This window comes from Hevea brasiliensis, chromosome 3 (assembly GCF_030052815.1).
Source record: "Hevea brasiliensis isolate MT/VB/25A 57/8 chromosome 3, ASM3005281v1, whole genome shotgun sequence".
NCBI lineage: Eukaryota > Viridiplantae > Streptophyta > Magnoliopsida > Malpighiales > Euphorbiaceae > Hevea > Hevea brasiliensis.
The window spans coordinates 104042990-104068545 of record NC_079495.1 but is presented as its reverse complement, the minus strand read 5'-3'; the positions used below and the strand labels follow the sequence as shown (position 1 = coordinate 104068545).

Sequence of the window (25556 nt, the reverse complement as noted above, 5' to 3'; positions counted from 1 at the left end):
AGGTCATTATAAGAACAGTGCAGGATATTTAAGGTTTAGTGATTGGAAGGTGAAGAGCTCAGGTACTAATGGGTTACTAATCAAAATAGTCAGAGGACCAATTCTAAGTAACATAGAAGGGTAGATGATGCAATAGAGATAGTAAAAAAAAAAAAAATACAATAGTCAAAGTATTAGTGTGGACAAGGTAAACAAGGTGAATTGAAAAGTAAAATTAAAGAGCCTAGGATAGGACCACATCAGTGAGAATAGTTGTCAACATATATAACTCAGAATTACAAGACTTAGAGCAGGTCATAGTTGGGACAGTGTTAGAGGCCAGAATGTAGAGCTTGAAGTTATAGGATTGGATTAGCATCTACTTGCTCCCCATTCCTAAGGTGAAGTGGATAGTAAAGAGGTAAGATTCCTTTAACCCGTTAACAGTATCAAGAAGGTTAGGTGAGGAATACAACAATAATGAGCAAAAGCTAGAAGGTGTGCAATGTAGTTCTACATTTTCTTATCAGATAGAGAAAAGAAGTTAGTAAGTAGTAAGTTGAATAAAAGTTAATCTAATTAATCAAATAGGCATGATGAGAGAAGAGAATGATAGATAATGACACATAGGCTTTAGGTTAGACTTTTGAAATAGTGAGAAGGTAGTTAGAGGTTCGTTATGAATGTTAGGCGAATGTCTTCTATGTGACCAACAGAATCACTTTGCAGTAAAGCAATAATGACAGAACAATAGTAGGGGGTAGAATGGGAAGAGACCGATATAGGTGGTTATAAGTCACTAGTAAGTACGAGGATCAAAGTAATGACAGTAGTTATAATTAAAGTTAGCTCTGGAAGAATCTGTTAATATGAGGTATCTTCCAAAATACATCAAAAAACAAGGGACATGATAAAGATGGTATGTCAAGTTAGACAGTGGTGCAAAAGAGGGTTGGTGTGGAAATGTACTAGTTGTTGAGGAATTTATGGATGTGTTTTCTGAGGAGCTTCTTAGGTTGCCACCTGATAGGGAGATTGAATTCTGTATAGGTACTGTACTAGGTACAAACTCCAAGTCTATGCCACCCTACAAGATGGTGCCAGTGGAGTTAAAAGAACTGAAAGAATAGCTGTAGGAGCTTCTGGACAAGGGTTTTATCTAGCCAAGTACATCACCTTGGGGTGCTCTTATTTTATTTGTAAGGAAGAAAAATGGGGTCATTGAGGTTATTTATTGACTATAGACAACTGAACAAGGTGACAATTAATAATAAGTATCTGCTCCCTCGGATTAATGACCTTTTTGATCAGTTACAAGGAGCAATATATTCTCTAAAATAGACCTATGATCGGGCTATCATTAGCTGAGGATAAAAAGTGAGGATGTGCAAAAAACAACATTCAGAATAAGGTATGGTCATTATGAGAATCTGGTGATATCTTTTGGACTCACTAATGCACTAGCGGCCATTCCTGAATCGCTTTGTCACTGTGTTCATAGATGATATTTTGGTGTATTCTCTAATTGAGGAAGAACATGTTTGGCACCAAAGAATGATGTTATAGACTCTAAGGGAGCATCAGCTATATGCTAAATTTTCAAAGTGTGAGTTCTAGCTGGAGAGTATTTCATTATTGGGATATGTGGTCTTCAGTGAAGGTATTCAGGTAGATCCTAAGAAAATTAAAGCAGTAACTGATTGGCTCAAGCCTACCACAGTCACTGAAATGCGAGGTTTTCTAGGCCTAGCAGGCTACTACAGGCATTTTGTAAAGAATTTTTCTAGAATAGCAGCTCTTCTGATCCAGTTGACTCAAAAGAATGTCCCATTTATCTGGTCAGACGAGTGTGAGGAAAACTTTCAGAAGCTTAAGGAATGTTTAATTACAGCTCCAATGTTGACCTTGCTAGTGAGTGGAGACGGGTATGCAGTGTATTGAAATGCTTCTAGAGTTGGGTTGGGGTAGGGGTGAGTATTTGGTTTAAACCGAACCGAATTAAATTATGAAAACCGAATTATATATTTTAGAAATCGAACCGACCGAAATGGATGAAAAACTGAATCAAACCGAACCACTCTATTTCAGTTTGATTCGGTTCAAACTGATCGATTTTGATTTTTTAATTTAGACTTATTTTCAAGTTATTTGATCTAATTTTGACTTTGGTTTGAACCTAATAACCATTAATCAATGAAATTAAACAATTTATATATATACAATTAAATATAATTCATAAATTCTCCATAAAAATAAATCAATTCAAAAATCAATTCGGTTTGATTTGGTTTGATTTGAATATATAAAATTACTATATGGTTTGATTCGGTTTCACCGATTTTTTTATCTTCAAAACTGCATCAAATCGAAATAACTGAAATTTTTATAATATAAAACCAAACCAAATCGATTAAATTTTAAAACAGAACCGATTAAACTAATTGATTCGGTTTGGTTTAGTTTTTTAGTTTGAACCGAAATCTACTCACCCCTAGGTTGGGGTGTGTTTTGATGTAGCACAGTAAGGTAGTGGCTTATGCTTCAAGGTAGTTAAAGAGGCACGAGCAAAACTACCCCATTCATGATCTAGAGATGTTCGTTGTAATATTTTCATTAAAAATATAAAGGCATTATCTGTATGGTGAGCTGTGAGATATACACTGACCATAAGACCTTAAAGTACAACTGCTAACAAAGAGACTTAAATTTAAGGCAGAGGAGATGGATGGAGCTTTTGAAGGGTTATAACTGTACCATTCAGTACCACCAAGGTAAAGCGAATGTGATGGCAGATGCCTTAAGTAGGAAATCTTTTGGTAGCTTAGCACATATATCAACGAAAGGAGACCGTTGATTTAGGAATTATATGAGTTGATGGATCAGGATTTGATCTTAGACACAACAAATTTGGGTGCAATTTTGGCAAATTTTAGAGTAAAACGAATTTGAGGGATAATTTTAGGGTTTCCTAGTATAGAGACCCACAATTAATGTGGCTAGCAGAAAGAGTAGAGCAGGGGAAAGATTTTGATATAGATAGTACCCTTATGCAGGGCTTCAGAGTACGTGTGCCAGATGTGGACAACCTAAGAAATGAGATTATGCAGGAGACATACTACACGCCTTACAATGTTTACCCAGGATCTACCAAGATGTACCATAATGTGAAAGATAGGTACTGGTGGAATGGCATAAAGAGAGACATAATAGATTTTGTGTCCAAGTGCTTAACTTGTCAGAAGGTAAAGTTTAAACATCAGAGGCATCAGGAAAGTTGCAGGAGAGTCTCATCCCAGAGTACAAGTGGAAAATGATCACAATGGACTTTATGACTGGGTTGCCTCATACTACCTGAGGGTATGATTCTATCTGGGTGATAGTGGATCATTTAACTAAGTTGGCTCACTTTTTGCTAGTACAGACCACCTATTTTATTGCCCAGTATGCAAGGGTGTATATCTGTGAGATAGTCAGATTACATGGAGTTCCTACTTCTATAATATCTAACAGAGGGCCCCAGTTCACTTCTCAGTTTTAGAGAAAACTATAGGAGGCACTTCACATATGTGTCTTGGATTTTAGAGGTCAGTGGGATGATCAATTGCTATTAGTGGAGTTTGCTTACAATAACAGCTATCATTCCAGTATTGGAATGGCACCTTATGAGGCACTATATGGCAGGAAGTGTAAGTCCCCTTTATATTGGACAGAATTTGGAGAAGTAATAGTACATGATGCAGATTTGGTGTAGTATACTTCAGAGATGGTTTCTTTGATAAGGGAACATTTGAAGATAGCTTTCAGTAGGTAGAAGATTTACGTAGATCCAAGGAGGAAAGACGTAAAATTTGCAGTGGGTGATTTCGTGTTCTTGAAAGTTTTTCTTATGAAAGGAGTTATGAGATTTAAGAAGAAAGGCAAGTTGGCACCCTGTTACATAGCACCTTTTGAGGTCACAAATAGAGTGGGAGCAGTTGCTTACCGATTGGAGTTGCCACCAAACCTCTCTCCTGTCTACCCAGTGTTCATATCTCCATGCTTAGGAAATATATTCCTGACCCTTCTCATGTGCTGCAACCAGACATGATGGAATTGAATGAGAACTTGACCTTTAAGGAGCAACCAGTAGTTATAGTAGACTATCAGATGAGACAGCTTTGGTTAAAATAGATCTCTATAGTTAAAGCTCTATGGAGGAATACACCTGGGAGTCAGAGCAGTATATATGCAATAAGTACCCATACTTGTTTAATATGTAACTTAGTGTTACTGTTCTGCCTTTTGTAAAAATCGAGGACGAATTTTCTGTAAGGAGAGAACAATATAACATCCCGAATTTTTTTAAATAAAAATTATATTCTAATTTCTGGTATTGTGAGCTTCACGTAAGTGTTTTCATTTCTAAAAAATTCCACTAGTGATTGAGACTATATTTTTGGGCCAGACACATGGGCTGCGAGACCTACTTCGAAAGTGGGTCAATATTATAGTGATTTCCACCATTTTCAAACACCTCGGATGTATTCCTTGTGTCAAAATTGACATAGGTAAGTTCGAACTCCAAATGCCCTATTTTACCTAAGGTTGAGTTTGGAATAAAATTCATAAAATATTTTTAGATAGCTAAAAAGTTATGATTCCAATTGTATTAGTATAATAGCATTGTTAAGGACTGCGGGGCATGATTATAGAATTTTCAAGGTTAGTTTGGATAGTTTTTGCAAAATATTAGTTTTAAGCTTAATAGCTGAATAATGTAAATATGTGAATTTTAGCCGTTGTGGCATGCCCAGGAAGGGCATCATGATGTTGTTGTGTTGTGAACCTAAGGCCTTTGAATTAGGAAGTGTTGTTTGAGTTGTTTTTCAAGTTGGGTAGGTCTCAGGTACAGGAAAAACTCTGCTAGATTTCTGGCATAAATTAGGGTGTCTTTTGACTCTTCAAATCCTTATTTTGTGTTAATGCTTATAAATTCATAATATAATTGTTTAGATGGCTAGAGCTAGCTTTCTTCTTCTACTCAGCCGCTACAGTAATCTTCGGTTGATCTGCGAGCAGATATTGATTTTATTTATAATTTCAATATTATTATATATTCAAGGCATGTCCATGCATTCACTTATAAATATATGTATATAGCTAAATCTTAGGCATGGTTTGTATTGCATTTTTAATTGATGAACTTGTTATGGGTGTCGCCTTAAGGTAATTTGGAGTTGTGTGCGTGTGTCAGCGTGCTTGTGGTGTGATATTAGACATGGATAGGACGAGTGTAATGGCTGGAGCTTAACTTACTGAGACCCGATCTTTTTAATAGATAAGTCGGGTTGAGTGCGGTTTTGAGTTGATCTCGCTGACCCTTGCATTTGGATTATTAAGAGAAAGTCCAGCTCGAGTTGATCTCGCTGACAGGTATTGGATTAAGAGAGTTGTATAGGAGATCAGCTCCCATACTTATATACAGTGATATGACACACGGGTGAGTGAGTGCACCAAATTATCTTTCGTGCAAGTATTGTTTAAATTTAGTTGAATATGTTTGTATATATTGCATCTCATACTTAGTGATGCATTAGCCTTAGATAGTTATAGAAATTGTATTTAAAATCAATATCTTATTTTATGAGTCAAACACTCACTCCTATTCAACTATTTTTTCTTAGGTAACAGAAGGATTCTTTGAGATTAACTTACTTCCTTCCTCGCAGATTTATCAGCAACCGTTTAATTGTGTTTTCCTTTTCTTGTTTTTAATCTAGAAGCTCCATATGTGCTAGAAATCTTTTAATCTTGTTTGGATTGTAATAATTCATTTCTTTGAAATTGTAAATCTATTATATGGACATGTGAGATGTGTCAAATGGATATATACTCTGGATGAGAGAGCTGAGCTCCCATTTGATCATTTTGTCTGCTTGAAGATTATGAGGGTGAGCTGAGCTCACTAAATTCAAATGATTTGTGATTACAGATTGGGTAAGTTGAGATCTCCCCGTTAGATAGTTTAATTTATGGCCGGACCTTGTTCATTTATTTTCTTGAAATTAGACTATAGTTATGGGCTTTATGGTTGGGCTAGGAATAGTTAGGCTTAGTACGGGATTTTGGGACTTTATGCTGACATAAGTCCTAATGCCAATTTGGCTTAGAATTTGAGCCGTGACAGAGACACCAAAGAAATATCACCCAACAGCAGCTAAAGCCAAGCCACAAAATCCTCATTTCATGAGAGCCCCTATTTAGCCAACAAGTCTACAGAGGAGTTGGCTTCTTTCATAACATGAGAGAAAATCATACGAGGTAGGGCAGACAAGCAATTGAGAATTGAATTCAACAATCCATTAACTCTCCAGGGAGCTTAATCTGAATAAGATACCTATCAAAATGCATTTTTAGAGTCCGATTGAATGAGGACTTTCTTTGCGATCCCCTAATCACATGAGGATTGGAAACTAACAACTTTAAAGCCTTGTGAATTGCCCTAAGCTCAGCCACATTCGAATCCAAGATGCCTATAGCACATGAGAACATACCAAGGAATGAAACATCAATTTCTGAGAATACCACCGATTGCACTTCGACCTCCATCAACATTCCACTTGATTGAGTTAGGTGGAGGGACAACCCAAGAAGTGACTGGTCACTGAGTAACTTGGTTCAACAAGTATGATTAGGTATTCCAAATCAATAAAATCACAACACATTAACACACATGATAAGGCTATTTAATCTCAAAATAGTGATATAATTTTAAATACTAGAGTTAAAAAGTTAAAAGGTTAATGGTTAAAAACTCATTAGTTTTTTATTTTTTATCTTTTAATAACATCATGCTCCTTTTAACTATATCCTAATAATTTCCAATAGAATTACTGTTAAAAAAATCTCAATTACCAACAAGTGGCTGCATCAGCAATATAGAGCTGATTTCAAGCGGATTTTACCTGCAAGGTTTAAGGGTTTAAATCCTAAAGTTGTCAGGACTTAAATAAAAAAAAAAATCCCCCAATTAAAATTAATTTGAAAACCATATTTAGAGCTGAATATTTTTTAGATGTCCTTAATAACTAGCAACGACAAGTTTTTCTTTTTTAGTGTAGATTCTATTTTAATAGGAATTTCATCAGTGAATCCGTCTACACGTTTTGTAATGATCTTAATAAGGATTCTGTTATCAATACTGGATTATAAATACCATCAATTTTTATAGTTGAAGTGGCATAATCTAATAGGTTCACATGGATTACAGATATTTAACATTAAAAATTTCAATCAATATTCATGAATCCATAAAACCAAATTCGTTAATTTTGGCCACATATGAAAAGTATTGTGAATGTAAGATTACAAGCAAAAAATAGTCACAAAATATAAGGACAGATAATCATTAAATAAACAGCTAATCATTTTTCATTGTCCATGCAACTCAGCTAATTATCAAATTAATCCTTATTAAAAGAAAATAAAAAGGGGAAGAACATGCAATTTTAGAAGAAAAATCTGGCTTAAGTAGAATTAGTAACATTCACATAAAAAAATTGGAAATTCAGGCTAATTTTAAACAAGCTATCTTTAGAAAAAAATCATATGCAAGAAAAGAATTAAATTAAATTTTCACACAATTATATAATTTCTTTTAAAATAATTTTTTTAAGGTAAAAAAATTTAAATTTCTTTCACTTATTATATTTACAAATATAAAAATTGACAAAAAAAAATCAATTAAATTTTGTGAAATTTTAATTTTCAAAAAACCTGATAAAGAATTTACACTTATTTAGGAAGTGATAATGTGTAAGGAAAAAAAATGATTAATAATAATAAATTTGGCATGAATTATATCATCAATAAAAATTATCAATAGCCTTTCTTACTTAAAATGTCAAAATTTCAATTCAAAAATTAACATGACAAATGAGATTTTTCTTTTTCAACTCAAAAATAGATGGGAATCCTTACAACAAAGAAAAATAAGTAATTTCCACAGAAAAAAAAAAGAAAAAAGAAAAATAAGTTAAAAAAAATAAAAATTCTTAGTAAATTTGAATTCTTGGTTTATATGTAAATATTAATTTGAAAAGATTAATGATATCATCTCATACGATACAAGAAGTAAAAAATTTAGCCATGAAAGGAAATAATTGTAATTTCTTCAAATTGAAAATGAACATTCAATAGTTACAGCTAATATATATATAACATTAAAGGCTATTTATGTTCTATGGTAACAACACCGCAAATCTCTTCTGTTGATTTTCTAGTAAACTCTAATAAACTGGTGATCTCCACCTATATATACGACCCAATAGATTTAATCATTTTCATCATCTCTAATCTAAATCTCCATAACCATTCTTTTTTCATGGCAACCTCTGCAGCTTTAGCCATTTTTGCACTTTGTCTCTCTTGCTTAGTCTCCTTTGATGCTGCCTCTAAACCTAGCCAGGGCTTTAGTGTGGAACTAATTAACAGAGACTCACCAAACTCTCCCTTCTACAATCCTGAAGAAACTCGCACTCAACGCTTGGCTAATGCTTTTCGTCGATCGATAAGCCGTGTCCATCATTTTAGCCCTGAAAGTCAAATATCTACCAAAGCCGCAGAGTCTGATGTATTCTCAAACCAAGGTGATTATCTCATGAGAATTTCAATTGGCACACCACCTTTTGAAATTCTAGCCATAGCAGACACAGGCAGTGACCTTATATGGACACAATGTGAGCCCTGCAGTAATTGTTATCAACAAAATGTTCCTCTTTTTAATCCAAAATCTTCCTCAACTTATAGAGACTTCTCCTGCTCTTCAAGACAATGTACAACAACGAGTGGAACCAAAGATTGTGACAGTGATGGGATTTGCCATTATGAGGCTTCTTATGGAGACGGCTCCTTCACTAATGGAAATCTTGCAGCTGAGACCATCACCTTGGATTCTACAAGTGGCCCCCCTGTGTCTTTCCCTAATTCTATAATTGGTTGTGGACATAACGATGGAGGAACCTTTGGACCCGAAGGTTCAGGCATTGTTGGACTTGGAGGTGGTTCTGTTTCCCTTGTTTCTCAACTGGGTTCTACCATTGGTGGCAAATTTTCCTACTGTTTGGTGCCAGCAACAGCAAACTCAAGCAAGTTGAATTTTGGAAGCAATGCGGTGGTTTCAGGAACAGGAGTCCAGTCGACCCCATTAACCTTCCAAATTCTTAAAACCTTCTACTTTCTGACACTGGAGGCTATAAGTGTTGGACACCAAAGAGTAGAATTTCCTGGTTCTACCCCTGGAACCGGAAACATTATTATTGATTCTGGAACCACATTGACGTTAGTCCCAGAAGACTTTTTCTCAGATTTGTCTTCAGCAGTTGATAATGTGATCCGTGGACAACGCGCCAATGACCCCACCGGCACTTTCAGTCTCTGCTATAGTATTCAATCTGATCTAAATATTCCTACATTGACAGCCCATTTCACTGGTGCAGATTTGGAGCTGCAACCTCTAAACACATTTCTTCCAGTTTCTGATGATGTTACTTGTCTTGCTTTTGTGCCTAATAGTCAAATTGCAATATTTGGTAACGTGGCGCAGACGAACTTCTTGATAGGATATGATCTTGAAGGGAAAACCGTGTCCTTTAAGCCAACTGATTGCACCACTGAGTAATTTATTGGGTTATCTGTTAAATTTAGGTTTTTATGTGTTAATAAGCTCTTCACATTCCTTCATAGGAATGACACATTAACCTTGAGAAATAATGTGATACAGTGGTGATTTCATGTATAATAGCCGACATATGAAATGATAAATTAATAAGAAGTGAACAGATATATATAAGTCAATTAACTATAAGGGTGCATATTTCAATCTCTTATTGATTTACCATTTAATATTGATTTCACGTATGATAGTCAACATATGAAATGATAAATTAATAAGAAGCGAACAGGTATATGTAAGTCAATTAACTATAACGGTACATGTTTCAATCTCTTATTGATTTGCCATTTTATATAATATATGTTTATAAGGAATAGCTGGTTTATTTGGTAGCTTGTAACAGATGATGAACTCTCTTTGTTATCAAGTTTGATTGTGAAAGATTCCTTAGCTGATTTTATTTAGTTTCTTGGCAATATAATGTTATAGTTATTATTCTCTTGGTTGCTTTGTAAGTCAGGTCGGCTTTCAATCCTATCAGAAATATTAAAACCAATTTCTCTCTAATTAATTCATATAATCATATGGTATTACAGGTTAATTTTCGGGTATTGTAACATCATTTCCCCAATATTATTTCTTCATTTAATCAAGGACCTGAGAGCCATTTGTTATTCTTTAACTAGTATACACATATATATTATTACATCTATTTAAAATAGATTATTAGTCCTCTCTCTTTTTCATCATGAAGAATGTGAATAATAACCAGACTTAAATTCTATATTTTTTCACTTTTTATATCTTTAGGGTATAAGAAAACCAACTAGATTATTCCTAATTAATCTAATATTAGCTTTTTAATATTTTTGAATCTTGAATAACAAATTTCTCTATTGTTTTGTTTTTTGTGCTACTAAATAAGTCTTCAATCTCCTAAATTTTTTTGCTAAAAACAAAATTAAGAAAGAAGGAAAGAGAAAAGAAAGATTGTTTAATCTCCATTCTTTATAATTAACAAAAAGGCTAATCTTACCATCAAACATAAAATGTCCAAATTCTCAAATTCAAGTCAAAACTAATTACAGGACAACTAAGACTTTTAAAAAAGAATTACAGAACAAGTAATGAAAAGTCCAAGTCTGTCAAACCAAAATTAACTAATGAAAGTAACTGCACCAAAGGAAACACATATTTCAATGGTTAGCCACCGCTCATTTTGTCTCTGTATTACCCATAGCTCATAACATTTACTTGTGTGGAAAGCACGTCCTCCAATATATATATATATATATAAAACCCAACTCACCAACATCTTCACCTTCCCTCCCTTTCTCTTTCTCTCTCTCTCTCTCTCTCTCTCTCTCTCTCTCTCTCTCTCTCTCTGTGTTTAGTCATGGCAAGAGGAGCCTCTGCAGCTTTAGCCATTATTACACTACTTTGTATCTCTAGTTTAGCCTCCATGGATGCTTCTAAACGTGGCCATGGCTTTAGTATAGAACTGATTAACTGGGATTTACCAAAATCTCCATTCTACAATCCTGATGAAACTCCCCTGCAACGTTTAGCTAACGCTTTGCACCGATCTGTCGCTCGTATTACACGTTATAAATTAGCAAGAAAATTCCCCAACAAAGTTGTGCAGTCTGAGATATCCTTCTACCTGGGTGTCTCATCAAATATTCACTTGGCACACCTCCTGTGGACATTGAAGCCATAAGTGACCTTGTATGGACTCGATGCAAGCCTTGTGATCACTGTTTTGATCAAGAATATACTCTTTTTGCTCCGAATTCTTCACTAAAAAATGCAGACATACCGTGCAATTCAGTCAAATGTCGCAGAATCAAACAATCTTTTTGCCCTTCTGGATGCAATAATAATGGGGCTTGCCAATACTTGAATACTTATGGAGACTTTTCCATAACTACCGGAAATCTTGCTACTGATATTATCACCATGGCTTCAACAACTGGGTTACGCTATTCTCCCAAATGCTATCATTGGTTGTGGACATAAGAACAGTGGAAATAATTTTTCTCCCAAAGTTTCAGGCATCATTGACCTTGGAGGTAGCAAATTCTCCGACTGTTTGGTGCCATACACCACCACTACCACAAATTCAAGCAAACTGAATTTTGGAATCAATGCGGTGGTTTCAGGAGAAGGAGTTCAAACCACCCCCTTTAATTTCCAAGAAACCTGACACCTACTGCTATGTGATACTAGAAGCAATGAGTGTAGGAAACAAGAGAATAAAATTTGGGGATTCTTCCCATGAATCTAGTGAGGGAAACTGTTGACCCTGTGTAGCTCAAAATTAGTATTGATTTTGATTATAACAAAACTCAATTAGAATTTATCTAACTCAATTTCAAGTGATATGTAGATTATTTCTCTTATTCATGAAGAATCTTTGAAATTGCATAGAAAGAGAAAGGGTATTCAAAGGTATCTCAAGATGAATCTAAGTTGAAAAAGAACAAGATTATGAAAGCTAATACTCAAGTTGAAGGTATGAAAGTCATAGAGTTAGGAATTGAGTCTTAGGATTTGTGTAAAAAAAAATAGATGAAAGTTTTAGTTAATTGGAGCTCAAAAATAATTTCTCTTTCAATTATTTTATAAAATTTTCTCTCATCATGACCTTAGATATTGCCATTGGAATATATATTTCTCTTAAGGTCTAAATTAGATTTTTAAATATTACAATTTGAAACAGACATCTGGTAAATTAGTTTGCTAACTTGTAATATTAGTTCGCTAATGTTTTTGTTAAAATTATAGTTTGCTAACTAGTTTGCTATTGTTGCAAAAAATTTTATTAGTTTGCTAAATTATCAGAGTTACTGTATTTCGTATAAAAAGACAAAATAATGGTTATTTTGCCTAGAACAGAGAGTGTAATATTCCAAAAAGGTTTCAAACAGTCTAAAATAATTTGAGACTATAAATACACTTTTTTTACTTCATTTTACACTTGATGAAAGCTTACAATTGCACTCCAATCTTGATTTTTTATTTATTACTTTTATTCAAGAGCTTTAAAGTGTTTGAGCTACCATTGGCAAATCAACTCATCTCTTCTTTATAGTTTAATTTGTATTGAGTGAGAGTGAGTGTTAAAACATTAAATTGCATTTAAAAGAGGTTGTACAAGCACCTATTGAAGCTTGTGAGTGTAAGTGCTTGAGATAGCACTTGTTAAGGGTTCAAGCTACATTGGTAAAAACTTGGTGTTGAAGAATTTGTAAAGAGATTTTGGTCTCTTGCCTTTAAAAGAGCAAATAGTGGAGAGAAGACTCAAAGAGGGTTCTTTGAGAGAGTGAATGTAGGCTAGTTAAGCTGAATCACTATAAAAATCATTTTGTTTGATTTTTCTAATCTTAATATCTTTACTTTTGTGTAATTTAATTTCTATACATGATATTGAATGTTGATTGAATAGATTGAGTTGATATACTTGAAGATATATTGAGTAGATTGAGAAATTAGTCAAATATTTTGTGATGCAGGCTATGTCAAAAATTGCTATAAATATTGAGTGAGACTTGAATTGCAAGTTAGGAACACATTCTTGAAACACATATTACTTTCACTATATATATATAGGAGCACCTAGTTGAACAAAGTCACAATTTTTTATTAGGCTATAAGCAAGGGCCGAAAAATTGTTTAAGTCCAATTCACCCCCCTCTTGGACTATTTTGGGATAACAAATTGGTATCAGAGCTTGTCTCTCTTGCTTAAGGTGTCACAACCTTGGAGTGATCCCCAAAGGCTGGTTCATCTAGCAACACTGCCGGTATACCCGCACCACTAGCTGAAGGCTACTCAATTACTAGACCACCACTTTTCAATAGCACTAATTACTCATTTTGGAAAGTTAGAATGAGAAATTTCATACAATCTGTGGATATTGATGCATGAAAAATTATTAAAAATGGTCCATATATTCCTCAAAAAAATGGTCAAGGAAACACTAAAGTTCCTAAAAATGAAGATGAATATGATGACAATGATTGGAAGAAAATTTTTGTAAATGCTAAAGCTATTAATATTTTGCATTGCTCACTTGACCTTAATGAATACAATCATGTTTCAAGATGTCAAACTGCTAAGGAAATTTGGGATAAGCTTGAAGTCGTTAAGGAATCCAAAGCAAACCTCCTTATCCGAGATTATGAGCTATTTGAGATGAAACCAGGTGAATCAATTACATATAAGAGTACAAGGTTTACAGATCTTGTCAATCTCCTCAAAGCACTTGGTAAATGATTTGAGGAAGCTGAACTTATGAAGAAAATCCTTAGATCACTTCCAAAGTCTTAAGAAGTAAAGACTACAGTTATCTAAGACACCAAGGATTTTAGAACATTCACCTGTGATGAGCTTATCGGATCTCTTATTGCACATGAGATGGTATATAAAAAAGATGAAGTTGAAAATGAGCAAAAGAAGAAGAAAAGCATTGCTCTCAAGTCAAATAAGGATGAAGAGAAGAAGAAAGGAGTTGTCCTTAAAGTTGACTCAAGTGACAACTCAAGTGCTTCAAGTGATGATGATGATGAAATGGCTATGCTTGCAAGAAAATTCAAAAAAGCTCTCAAGAAGGGAGGAAGTAAATACAAGAAATTCTTGAAAAAGTATACTCCCAAGGATAAACATTTCAAGGAATCAAAAAAAGAAATTGTATGTTATGAGTGTCAAAAACTAGGACATATCAAGCCCAAATGTCCATTGCTCAAAAAGAAGAAAGGAAAAGAAGAAAAGAGCAAGAAAGCTATGAAAGTTGTATGGAGCAACAGTGAAGAATCTTCAAATGATGAATCAAGTAACAAAGAGACTGCTCATTTTTGTATGATGGCATTTGAAGAGAAAGTCGAAAGTTCACAAAAGGAAGAGAAAAGTGATAATGAGGTTTATTTTAAAGGGATGAAGAAAAGTGAAAAATAGCATATAGATAGTGGTTGTTCAAAACACATAACCGGTGAAAATGACAAGTTTTCAAAAATCACAATGGTAGATGGAGGACATGTGAAATTTGGAGATAAAGAAAAAGGAAAAATAATTGGAAATGGCACAATTGGAACCAAACCTTGCGTTAAAGATGTGTCACTTGTTAAAGATTTAAAATACAACTTGCTAAGTGTAAGCCAACTTTGTGATAAAAGTTTTGAGGTAAAGTTCACTTCTTTTCATTGTACAATCAATAACCTAGATAATGACACATTGTTTATTGCCAATAAATCTAATAATGTTCACTTGCTTGACATGAATAACTTTTGAAACTAATCATGGTGTCTAGTATCTTTTGATAATTTTAGTTATTTATGGCATAGAAGATTAGGACATGCAAGTATGCATACACTCTCCAAATTGTCTAAGAAAGAACTTGTTAAAGGTCTTCCTAAGATTAATTATGAAAATGAATTTCAATGTAGGGCATGTGCACTAGGAAAGCATACTAGAGCATCTTTTAAATCTAAAAATATTGTTTCTACTACTAGGCCATTAGAATTGTTTCATCTTGATTTGTTTGGTCCTGTGTTTCCTGCTAGTCTTGGTGGGAAGACATATGCTTTAGTTATTGTTGATGACTATTCAAGATATACATGGACATTCTTCCTTACTCATAAAGATAAAACTTTTGAGAAATTCACCTCTTTTAGTAAAATGGTTCAAAATGAAAAAGGTTTTTGCATCACATCTATAAGGAGTGATCATGGAACTGAATTTGAAAATCATTTATTTGAAGAATATTGTGATAAACATAGAATCAACCATAACTTTTAGCTCCTATAACTCCACAATAAAATGGGGTTTTAGAAAGGAAAAATAGGACTTTGCAGAGATGATTAGAACCATGTTGAATAAAAATAATTTGCAAAGTATTTTTGGGCTGAAGCTATCAATACTTCTTGCTATATGTTGAATAGAATTTTGATTAGACCAATTTTGAAAAAGACCCCCTATGAGCTTTGGAAAGGAAGAAAACCAAATATTTCATGTTTCAGAGCATTTGGATGTAAGTGCTATATCTTAAATAACAAGAAGGATAACTTGAAGAAATTTGATGCTAAATTCGATGAAGGAGTCTTTCTTGGGTACTCAACAAAGAGTAAAGCATATAGAGTATTTAATAGAAGAATATTAGTTATTGAGAAAACTATTCACGTTTTGTTTGATGAGGCTAACCCTTATATTAGAAGGAAAGATATTTTTTATGATAATAATGAGCAGGTGTTTGGAAAAGAAAATGTAAAATCAAATCAAGAAATGGAACAAAATGATGACAAAGTTGAAGAAACTCAAGGAGATACCACAACAGACGTCCATAATGCCAACAATGATCAAATCAATGAAGAAATGCCAAATCTAGAAGAATTACAAGTGTATGAACCCCAACATGAAGATTTACCTAAAGAATGGAGATTCGATAGAAATCATCCCAAAGAAGACATCATTGATGATCCATCTTAAAGGATGATGACTAGAGCACAATTGAGAAAATATTTTGGTAATGTTGCCTTTGTTTCACAAATTGAACCTAAATGTTTTGAAGATGCTCAAACTAATGAAAGTTGGATTCTTGCCATGCAAGAAGAACTCAATCAATTTGAGAGAAACAAGGTTTGGAATTTTGTTCCTAAACCCAAAAATCATTCAATTATTGGTACTAAATGGGTTTTTAGAAACAAAATGGATGAAAAAGGCAATGTTATTAGAAACAAAGCTAGACTAGTGGCTTAAGACTACAACCAAGAGGAAGGTATTGATTTTGATGAAACTTTTGCTCCGGTTGCTAGAATTGAAGCTATTAGAATGTTGTGTGCCTTTGCATGTTACAAGAATTTTATACTTTATCAAATGGATGTTAAGAGTGCATTTTTAAATGGTTATATTGATGAGGAAGTGTATGTTGCACAACCTCTAGGTTTTGAAAATCATGAGCATCCAAATTATGTTTATAAACTTACTAAAGCCTTATATTGTTTAAAACAAGCTCCTAGAGTATGGTATGAAAGGCTTAGTAAATTCCTTTTACAAAATGATTTCCAAAGAGGCAAAGTGGACACAACACTTTTTTTTAAAAAACATTATAATGATATGCTCATTGTGCAAATATATGTTGATGATATAATTTTTGGTACTACTAAAGAATCTCTTTGCAAGAAATTCTCTAAGATTATGCAGAATGAATTTGAGATGAGCATGATAGGGGAGCTCACATTCTTCCTTGGACTTCAAATTAAGCAAATGAAAGATGGCATCTTCATAAATCAATCAAAGTACATCAAGGATATGTTGAAGAAATTTAAAATGGAAGATTTGAAGAGCTTTGGGACTCCTATGAGTTCAACAATTAAAATGGACAATGATGAAAAAGGTAAAGAAGTAGATACAAAGCTTTATAGAGGTATGATTGGCTCTCTCTTGTATCTTACTGCATCTGGACTAGACATACATTTTAGTGTTTGTTTGTGTGCAAGATTTCAATCATGTCCAAAAGAATCTCATATAAGTGCAGTTAAAAAAATCTTCAAATTTCTCATTGGCACACACTCAATTGGTTTATGGTATCCAAAATGTGAATCATTCGATCTTGTTGGTTATAGTGATTCAGATTTTGATGGAAGTAGATTGGATAGAAAAAAGTACTTCAGGTACTTGTCAATTTCTTGGTTTTGCACTAGTTTCTTGGCACAGTAAGAAACAAACTTTAGTGGCTCTGTCTACAGCTAAAGCTGAATATATAACTGCTGGTAGTTGTGTTGGTCAAATTTTATGGATGAAACAACAATTGGAAGATTTTGGTTTAAAATATAATCTTTGTTCTAATTAGGTGTGACAACACAAGTGCCACAAAGTTGATCAAAAATCCAATCCAACATTCAAGAACAAAACATATTGAAATCAAGTCCAACATTCAAGAATAAAACATATTGAGATCAGACACCATTTTATTAGAGATCATATTCAAAATGGAGATATCAAAATTGAGTTTGTTGCTTCTGAAAATCAACTTGCAGATATTTTTACAAAACCACTTAATGAGGAAACCTTTTGCAAAATTAGAAGGGAAATTGGCATGAGTGAACCACTTGCTTAAAATTCAATTTATATAGATTTAATACATTTGCATGTTGTCTAATTTGTGAGTAATTTTCTGTGATATTAATTTGCTAAGAAAACTCTATATAACAGTAGCTAACTTATTTTTGTACTCGTGAAAATTAGTTTACTAAGTTGTATGCTACTATTGCGTGCCTAAAATCAATTTTACATCTTCTCAAATATACCCATTGCTACACGAAATCTTCAACCCATCACCATTTTATTTCTCTCTCCCTCGCCATACCCGACTCCTCTCTCACCTTTTTTTATTGTTTCTTGGTACCAATCTTACCCTTTTTTTTTCTTTATCAAATTTTTCTTCATTATACTGACCCATCTTCATCAAGCGCCTCTCTCACTCTCTACTCCCTCATTCATTTCTCATTACGCCGAAACCCATTTTAAATTTCCGATTCCTCACTACTTCTGATTCACCATCCATGGCTCGCACCAAAAGAAAAACCCCAACCGCAGCCTCGTCGTCCTCCTCTTCATCTGAAGAACTCCCAGCTGCTGCGTTAAAGAAGAAATTGAAAGAAAATAGGAAAACACCAGAAATTGATTCCAACACTGTATCCTCTGCTTCATATGAGGAAATAGAACTTGCCGTGACAGCACCAGAAAAGAAAAGGGGAAGGAAAGTGCATGGGATTGACATTCAACATGAATAGGGTGCTTCAAAATCATCGGGTTCTCTTGTTGACAAAGCGCTTCTAGACTGTAAGTTCATAAAATGGGACAATTTTGATCAGGTTGATTTTCAATTTAAGGAACTCTTTGAATTTCAAGAATGGCTGACTGTGTGTGAGTGCACTGATGTTTATTATCCTAGACTAGTCTAAGAATTTTATAGAACTTTAAAAGTTGTCTATGAAGAAGACAGATATAAGGTTTCTTTGAATGACAAATTGTATGTGGTTTCTGTTGAGTTGATTGCCAAAGCCTTAAAATTGCCAAATGATGGAAATAGAATTTCTGCTCATAGAGATGTTGCTAGAGTTCCAGGTTTTAATTTGACTGAATTTGAGAGTGAAGTGTTTCCTGCCAACACTGCCACTAGTGAAAAATCCACTAGCACTAAAGCCCTTCAGCACATTAAGATTATTCACAGTATGGTGAATTATATATTTTATCCTAAATCTGGCAGCTATGGATATTTAAGTTATTTAGATATGTGCATCATGTGGCATATTGTTAACAAAGTGAGAATGAATTTGGCCTATTTGATTTTCAAAAATATGTGTCAAGCTTATGGAATTGGTAAATTACCATATGCGCACCTCTTAACTACCTTGTTTAGAGAATTGGATATAAATGTCTCTAAGGAGAGTTCTAGGGCATATTTAATTGTGCTTAGAGAAATTCATTTTGATAATGATGGCAGAAAGAAACATTTTGAAAAAGGTGGATCTTCTAAAGCCAAAGTTGATTCAAATTTCAAAAGTGAGATTATAAGTGAGCTTCAAGGACTAAGAACATTTATTAATGAGAAATTCAGTACATTAAATCAGTCTATTGAACTTCTGAGGAAATTTGTATATATTGTTAATTACAAAGTAAGTCATTTACTTACTCAACATGAGGAGTTAAAGAAATAGATTGCAGATCTTAAGCAGGCACAGGGAACTGATTTTGCAACCAGAGTTGAAACTGATGCACATGCAGGTGATCCTCCTACTCATGATGGTAGTGCATTTGATCATGGTAATGTTGAGTGTGGAGGCACTGGGCTTGGTGAGTCTACTGTTGCTGTTGAGCATGAAAGTGAACAGGTTGTAAAACTTGAAGTTGAACCTACTGTTGAACTTGAAAGTGAACAAATTGTAGAACTTGTAGTTGAGTCTACACAGAAGAAGGAAGATTCTCTAAAGGATCAGCAGGAGAGTGCTCCACCTGAACTTTCTGCAGCTGAAGCTTCTCAAGCTAATAGGAGTAAGAAATGAGTTAAGTCTACAGTGACCAATCCATATTAGTGTCTGGCTGCTGCTCTCCAAAGCCAATCTGATGAGGATGAATCACAAGAGCATGATACTTTAGTTGTCCAAGTTTCTCAGCCACCTGCTGCCAAACCTTCCAAGAAGAAGATAGTGCCTTCCAAAGCTGTTCGAAGGAGCAAAAGACTTAATGTTTAGATAATGACCTGCTTTTTTAGTTTACTAATATGTTTCCTACTATTGTTAGATGGTTTTTCAGTTTGCTACTGTTCACTTTACTGTTTTTCAGTTTGTGCTTACTTGGTTCTTTTTGGATTAATATGTAACACCCTAGGCAAATCCCACATCGACAAAACACGGGAGAGATGCTGGGTTTATAAGTTGATGGTTCGTAACCCATAGTGACGCGTTTTAAAACCGTGAGGGCTTCAGCCCAGAGCGGACAATATCACTAGTGGGCCGGGCCATTACATTTATGGTATCAGAGCCGCTCCGCGTGCAACCTTGAACGATGGTGGGGCAAACCTCGGCGGGCCGAGTCCCATAAGGGTGGATTGTAACACCTAGGCAAATCCACATCGACAAAACACGGAGAGATCTGGGTTTATAAGTTGATGGTTCGTAACCCATAGTGACGCGTTTTAAAACCGTGAGGGCTTCACCCAGAGCGGACAATATCACTAGTGGGCGGCCAAGCCCTCACGGTTTTAAAGCGGCGTCACTATGGGTTACGAACCATCAACTTATAAACCCAAAGATCTCTCCCGTGTTTGTCGATGTGGATTTGCCTAGGTGTTACAATCCACCCCCTTATGGGACTCGGCGTCGCCGAGGTTTGCCCCACCATCGCTCAAGGTTGCACGCGAGCGCTCGATACCATAAATGTAATGGCCCTACCACTAATGATATTGTCCGCTCAAGCCCTCACTAGAGGTTAGGAACCTCCATCTTATGAACCCAGCATCTCTCCCGTGTTTTGTCGATGTGGGATTTGCCTAGGGTGTTACATAATATCTCTTATTTCCTTTTTGGCTGATGACAAAAAGGGGGAGAATGGATGTGTGCTTTTGTTTTGAGAGAATGGATGTATGCTTATGTTTTAGAAGTGTGTATGCAAACTATTGTGGCTTATGTGTGCAAACTATTAAGTTTAACATTTTGCATATTGAAATTGTAGATATCTTATGAATATTTTTTTGTAGCATAAATTCAAGGGGAGTCTTGTATAGCTATTAATACTTTTATCTTTTAAACTTGTGTGCATACATTTAGGGGGAGTAATTCCCGCATACTAACATGCTTGGTTATACATAAACTTTCGCACACTTTTATTTATTCTTGATTGATGATTCAATTGAGTTTTGTCATCATAAAAAAGGGGAAGATTGTTGAGTCCGTGTAGCTCAAAATGAGCATTGATTTTGATGATAACAAAACTCAACTAGAATCTATATAACTCAATTTCAAGTGATGTGTAGATTCTTTCTCTTATTTATGAAGAATCTTTGAAGTTGCATCTAAGGAGGAAGGGCATTCAAAGGCATCTCAAGATGAATCTAAGTTGAGAAAGAACAAGATTATGAAAGCTAAGACTCAAGTTGAAGGTATGAAAGTCATAGAGTTAGGAATTGAGTCTTAGAATTTGTGTAAAAAGAATAGATGAAAGTTTTAGTCAATTAGAGCTCAAAAATAATTTCTCTTTCAATTATTTTATAAAATTTTCTCTCATCATAACCTTGGATATTGCCATTGGAATATATATTTCTCTTAAGGTCTAAATTAGATTTTTAAAGATTACAATTTGAAACAGGCATCTGGTAAATTAGTTTGCTAACTTGTTTACTAAAATATTAATTTGCTAATTTTTTTGCTAAAATTATAGTTTGCTAACTAGTTTGCTACTGTTGCAAAAAATTTCATTAGTTTGCTAAATGATCAGAGTTACTTTACTTCATACAAAAAGATAAAATAATGGCTATTTTGCCTAGAATAGAGTGTGTAATGTTCCAAAAAGGTTTCAAACAGTCTAAAATGATTTGAGACTATAAATACACTTTCTTTACTTCATTTTACACTTGGTGAAAGCTTACAATTGCACTCCAATCTTGATTTTTTATTTATTACTTTTATTCAAGATCTTTAAAGTGTTTGAGCTACCATTGGCAAATCAACTCATCTCTTCTTTATAGTTTGATTTATATTGAGTGAGAGTGAGTGTTAAAACATTAAATTGCATTTAAGAGAGGTTGTACAAGCACCTATTGAAGCTTGTGAGTGTAAGTGCTTGAGATAGCACTTGTTAAGGGTTCAAGCTACCTTGGTAAAAGCTTGGTGTTGAAGAATTTGTAAAGGGCTTTTGGTCTTTTGCCTTTAAAATAGCAAATAGTGGAGAGAAGACTCAAAGAGGGTTCTTTGAGAGAATGGATGTAGGCTAGTTAAGCCGAATCACTATAAAAATCATTGTATTTGATTTCTCTAACCTTAATCTCTTTACTTTTGTATAATTTAATTTCTATGCATAATATTGAATGTTGATTGAATAGATTGAATTGATATACTTGAAGATATATTGAGTAGATTGAGAAATTAGTTGAATATTTTGTTATGCATGCTATGTCAAAAATTGCTATAAATATTGAATGAGACTTGAATTGTAATTTAGGGACACATTCTTGAAACACATATCACTTTCACCATATATATAGGAGCACCTAGTTGAACAAAGTCATAATTTTTTATTAGGCTAGAAGTAAGGGCTGAAAAAATGTTTAAATCCAATTCACCCCCCCCCCCCCCCTATTGAACTATTTTGGGACAATAAAAACACTATCGTGGACACTGGAAACTTGATGACACTAGTTCCACCAAAGTTTTTCTCAGAATTAGCATCAAAAGTAAACAGAGTGAGCGACGGCCAGCGAGTAAATGAACCCACCGGAGTTCCCAAGCTCTCCTACTTCTCAAGATACCAGAAATCACAGCCCACTTCACAGGTACAAATGTGAAGCCGAAACCTGTCAACACATTTGTTAATGCTTCAGATGATATTTTGTACTGTACTTTTAACCTGGGACCTCCTACTCTCCCTTCAATATTTGGGAAAAAACTTCTTGATTGGGTATGACCTTAGAAAGAAAACTTAGGAATATCAACGGGCGGTCTGGACAGAAATCGCTCCTCTCATACCGCCCCATAAGAGTTTATGGTCAGCCAAGCGTTCTTCTTTGGGTGCATGGTTAGGCGAGTTTTGTCGGGAGAAATTTTCTTTTTATTTTTCTTATTTTAATTTATTAATATATAATATAAATTTATTTATTAAAAAATAAAATATAATTAAAAATATAAATTTAATATATTATTTTAATAATATATTTAAATATTTTTAATAAAAAATAAAAATATATTATTATAGAGCGGATTACAAGATTTTGGGACGAAAAGAAAATCATCCCATCCCATCCCATCCCATCCCATCCACACCCCTCACAAATCAAAATCAGAACAGAATAAAAATTATAAAAAAAAAAAAAAAAAAAAGAAAGATGATTAGCGAAACTGATCGGCTGGAAACTTTTGCCTTCCCTAAGAAAACTCTTTCTTTTAAGCCACTTGACCGTACCAAGATTTGATTTCAGAATCTTCTTATCTTTTCCATTGATTAATATTCAGAGTTTTTTTTTTCAAAAATTAACTACACATGTCATTGATTTTCAACTTTCTTTTATTTAATGAAGTTCATAAATCGAATAATAATTCACATAATACTTAGTTAGAATAATTACAAATCTAAAATTTATTTTAAATGAATTTTAACTAAAATTTATTTAAAAATAAATCATTGTTTTATATATAATACAATTTAAAATATACTTAATTTAATTAAATTACATATAGTTTATATTTAGTATAATTTTATAATTAAAATTTATTTATCTCGACTTTATAAATTATCTTTGATTATAAAATAAAATTTATAATTTTTTATGTAAAAATTTCTTACATCCAATGAATTTATAACAATTAATATTTAATAAATATATAAATCAATACTTTTTGCATCTTTAAAAATGAAAACAAAAAAAAAAACTAATTATACTCTCTAAATAATGTTAATGAACTTCAATTTATATAAATAAAATTAATCAATTTTTTATTTATTTTAATGTGACTACTCTTACTGGATTTTAATTAGAGACTTAATTTTTTTTTATAATGGATAAAATATGAAAATATAGCTTATTCAGCGGCGAAGCCACCTTGAATCTAAGGGGGTGATTTTTTTTTTCTTTTTAAAAAAATTATTTTTAAAAATGTTAAATTTAAAAAATTTTTCTCTTAAAATTTAATGTTTACCCATTTAAATAATATTTATCCTCCTTGAATTTTAACTTAAATAAAAAGAAAAAATTATTTTAATTTTTATCCTCTTTGTACTCTTAAAAATACTTAAAAATTATTTATTCATTTGTCCTTTGGAATAGTAACCCATAGAGAAGATAAATGAAAGGTTAAACAGAAAAGATTAAAAAAAAATTAATTCAATTGTTAAATTTTAGAACAAGATGAGTAATTTAGTATTTATATTTAGTTTTCTTATTTTCTTGTAGTTTTATCTCTCAGCCTTTAAAAAATAACTTATTATAGATTTATATATTTTTGTAAATACTCAAATCTATTTTATAAATTTATTTTTTCTAATCTCAATTTTATTTTTTTAAAATGTAATTATTGTTATAATTATCATCAATTATTGAAATTGTTAAATGTTTTATTATTAAAATAAAATTACGTTTAAATTTTAATATTTGGATTTGAAATTTGAATTTTAAATATTTAATTTTAAATTTAGAATTTAAAATTCATAAATTTAAAATTTTTTTATTTTTATTTAACTAATAAAAAGAATTTTTATGAAAGTGTCTAGTAATTTTAATATCATATAAAGTTGATACATTTGATTATAAAGAGATAAATTTGAAATAACAAGGTAAAATAATTATTTTTCATTTTTAGTTTTTAAATTTATTATAAATATATGGGATTTTAATTAAATCAATTTTTATTTAGAATAAAATAATTATTTAACTCAAATTCAACTTCATAGAGTCAAATCCCTCAATTCAAACATAACATAGCATTATTTTTATATATGAGTTTTTTCTTTTAATTTTATTTTTGCTAAAATTAGGTAAATAATTATTATTAAATTTTATTTTAGAATTATTAAAAATTATAATATTTTAATTTTATATTTTTTTAAATTAAATTTTTTTATTATACTAATAAGAAATACTATTTATAATTTCATCATATCTTTTTTAAAATTTTAATTCTAGAGTAAACAAGTTAAAAAATATATTATTATCTTAAAATTTTAATTTAACAATTGAATAATTTAATAAAAATGTTTTTATTTTACTATTTAAGATATTTTACAAAGTAAATGTAAATAAATTTTAATAATTGTAAAATTATGTTAATAATAGTAAAATTATGTTAAAAATATATTATATTAAATTCAATTGAATTTAATATTTTAATATTAATTTTAATTATCAATATTATCACCTCAAAAGGAATTGAACATTAATTTCTTATGAAATAAAATTAGAAAAAATATTTATTCTAATTTTGATTCTAAAATTTTAAATCAAACGGTTCTTTATATAATTTTTTTTTTAAATTTGAATCAGAATTTCAGAATTTAGCTACAGATGAAAATTATAATATGCTAGTAAGTTCATTAACAAAAATTGAAATTTAGTAAATGCTTTGGAATTCATAATAAGATTAATGAGCACAACTGTAATTAAATCAAAAGTAACAAGCAATTTATTTATTTAAATCCAACCAATCCCATGTAAATCCCCCAT

The 25556-nt window shown here is 32.5% G+C and overlaps 1 protein-coding gene across 1 annotated transcript; it reads left to right on the top strand.

Moving 5' to 3' along the window:
- The first annotated feature begins 8341 nt into the window (after positions 1-8341).
- Positions 8342-9637, top strand: LOC110648668 (aspartic proteinase CDR1-like). The gene has a single exon (XM_021802983.2). The coding sequence runs from the start codon at positions 8342-8344 to the stop codon at positions 9635-9637; it is 1296 nt and encodes a 431-aa protein (XP_021658675.2).
- The last annotated feature ends 15919 nt before the right edge of the window (positions 9638-25556 follow it).

What these genes read in the sequence shown, in the direction of transcription:
- LOC110648668 (XM_021802983.2), top strand. Translation starts at nt 8,342, where the DNA reads ATGGCAACCTCTGCAGCTTTAGCCATTTTTGCACTTTGTCTCTCTTGC.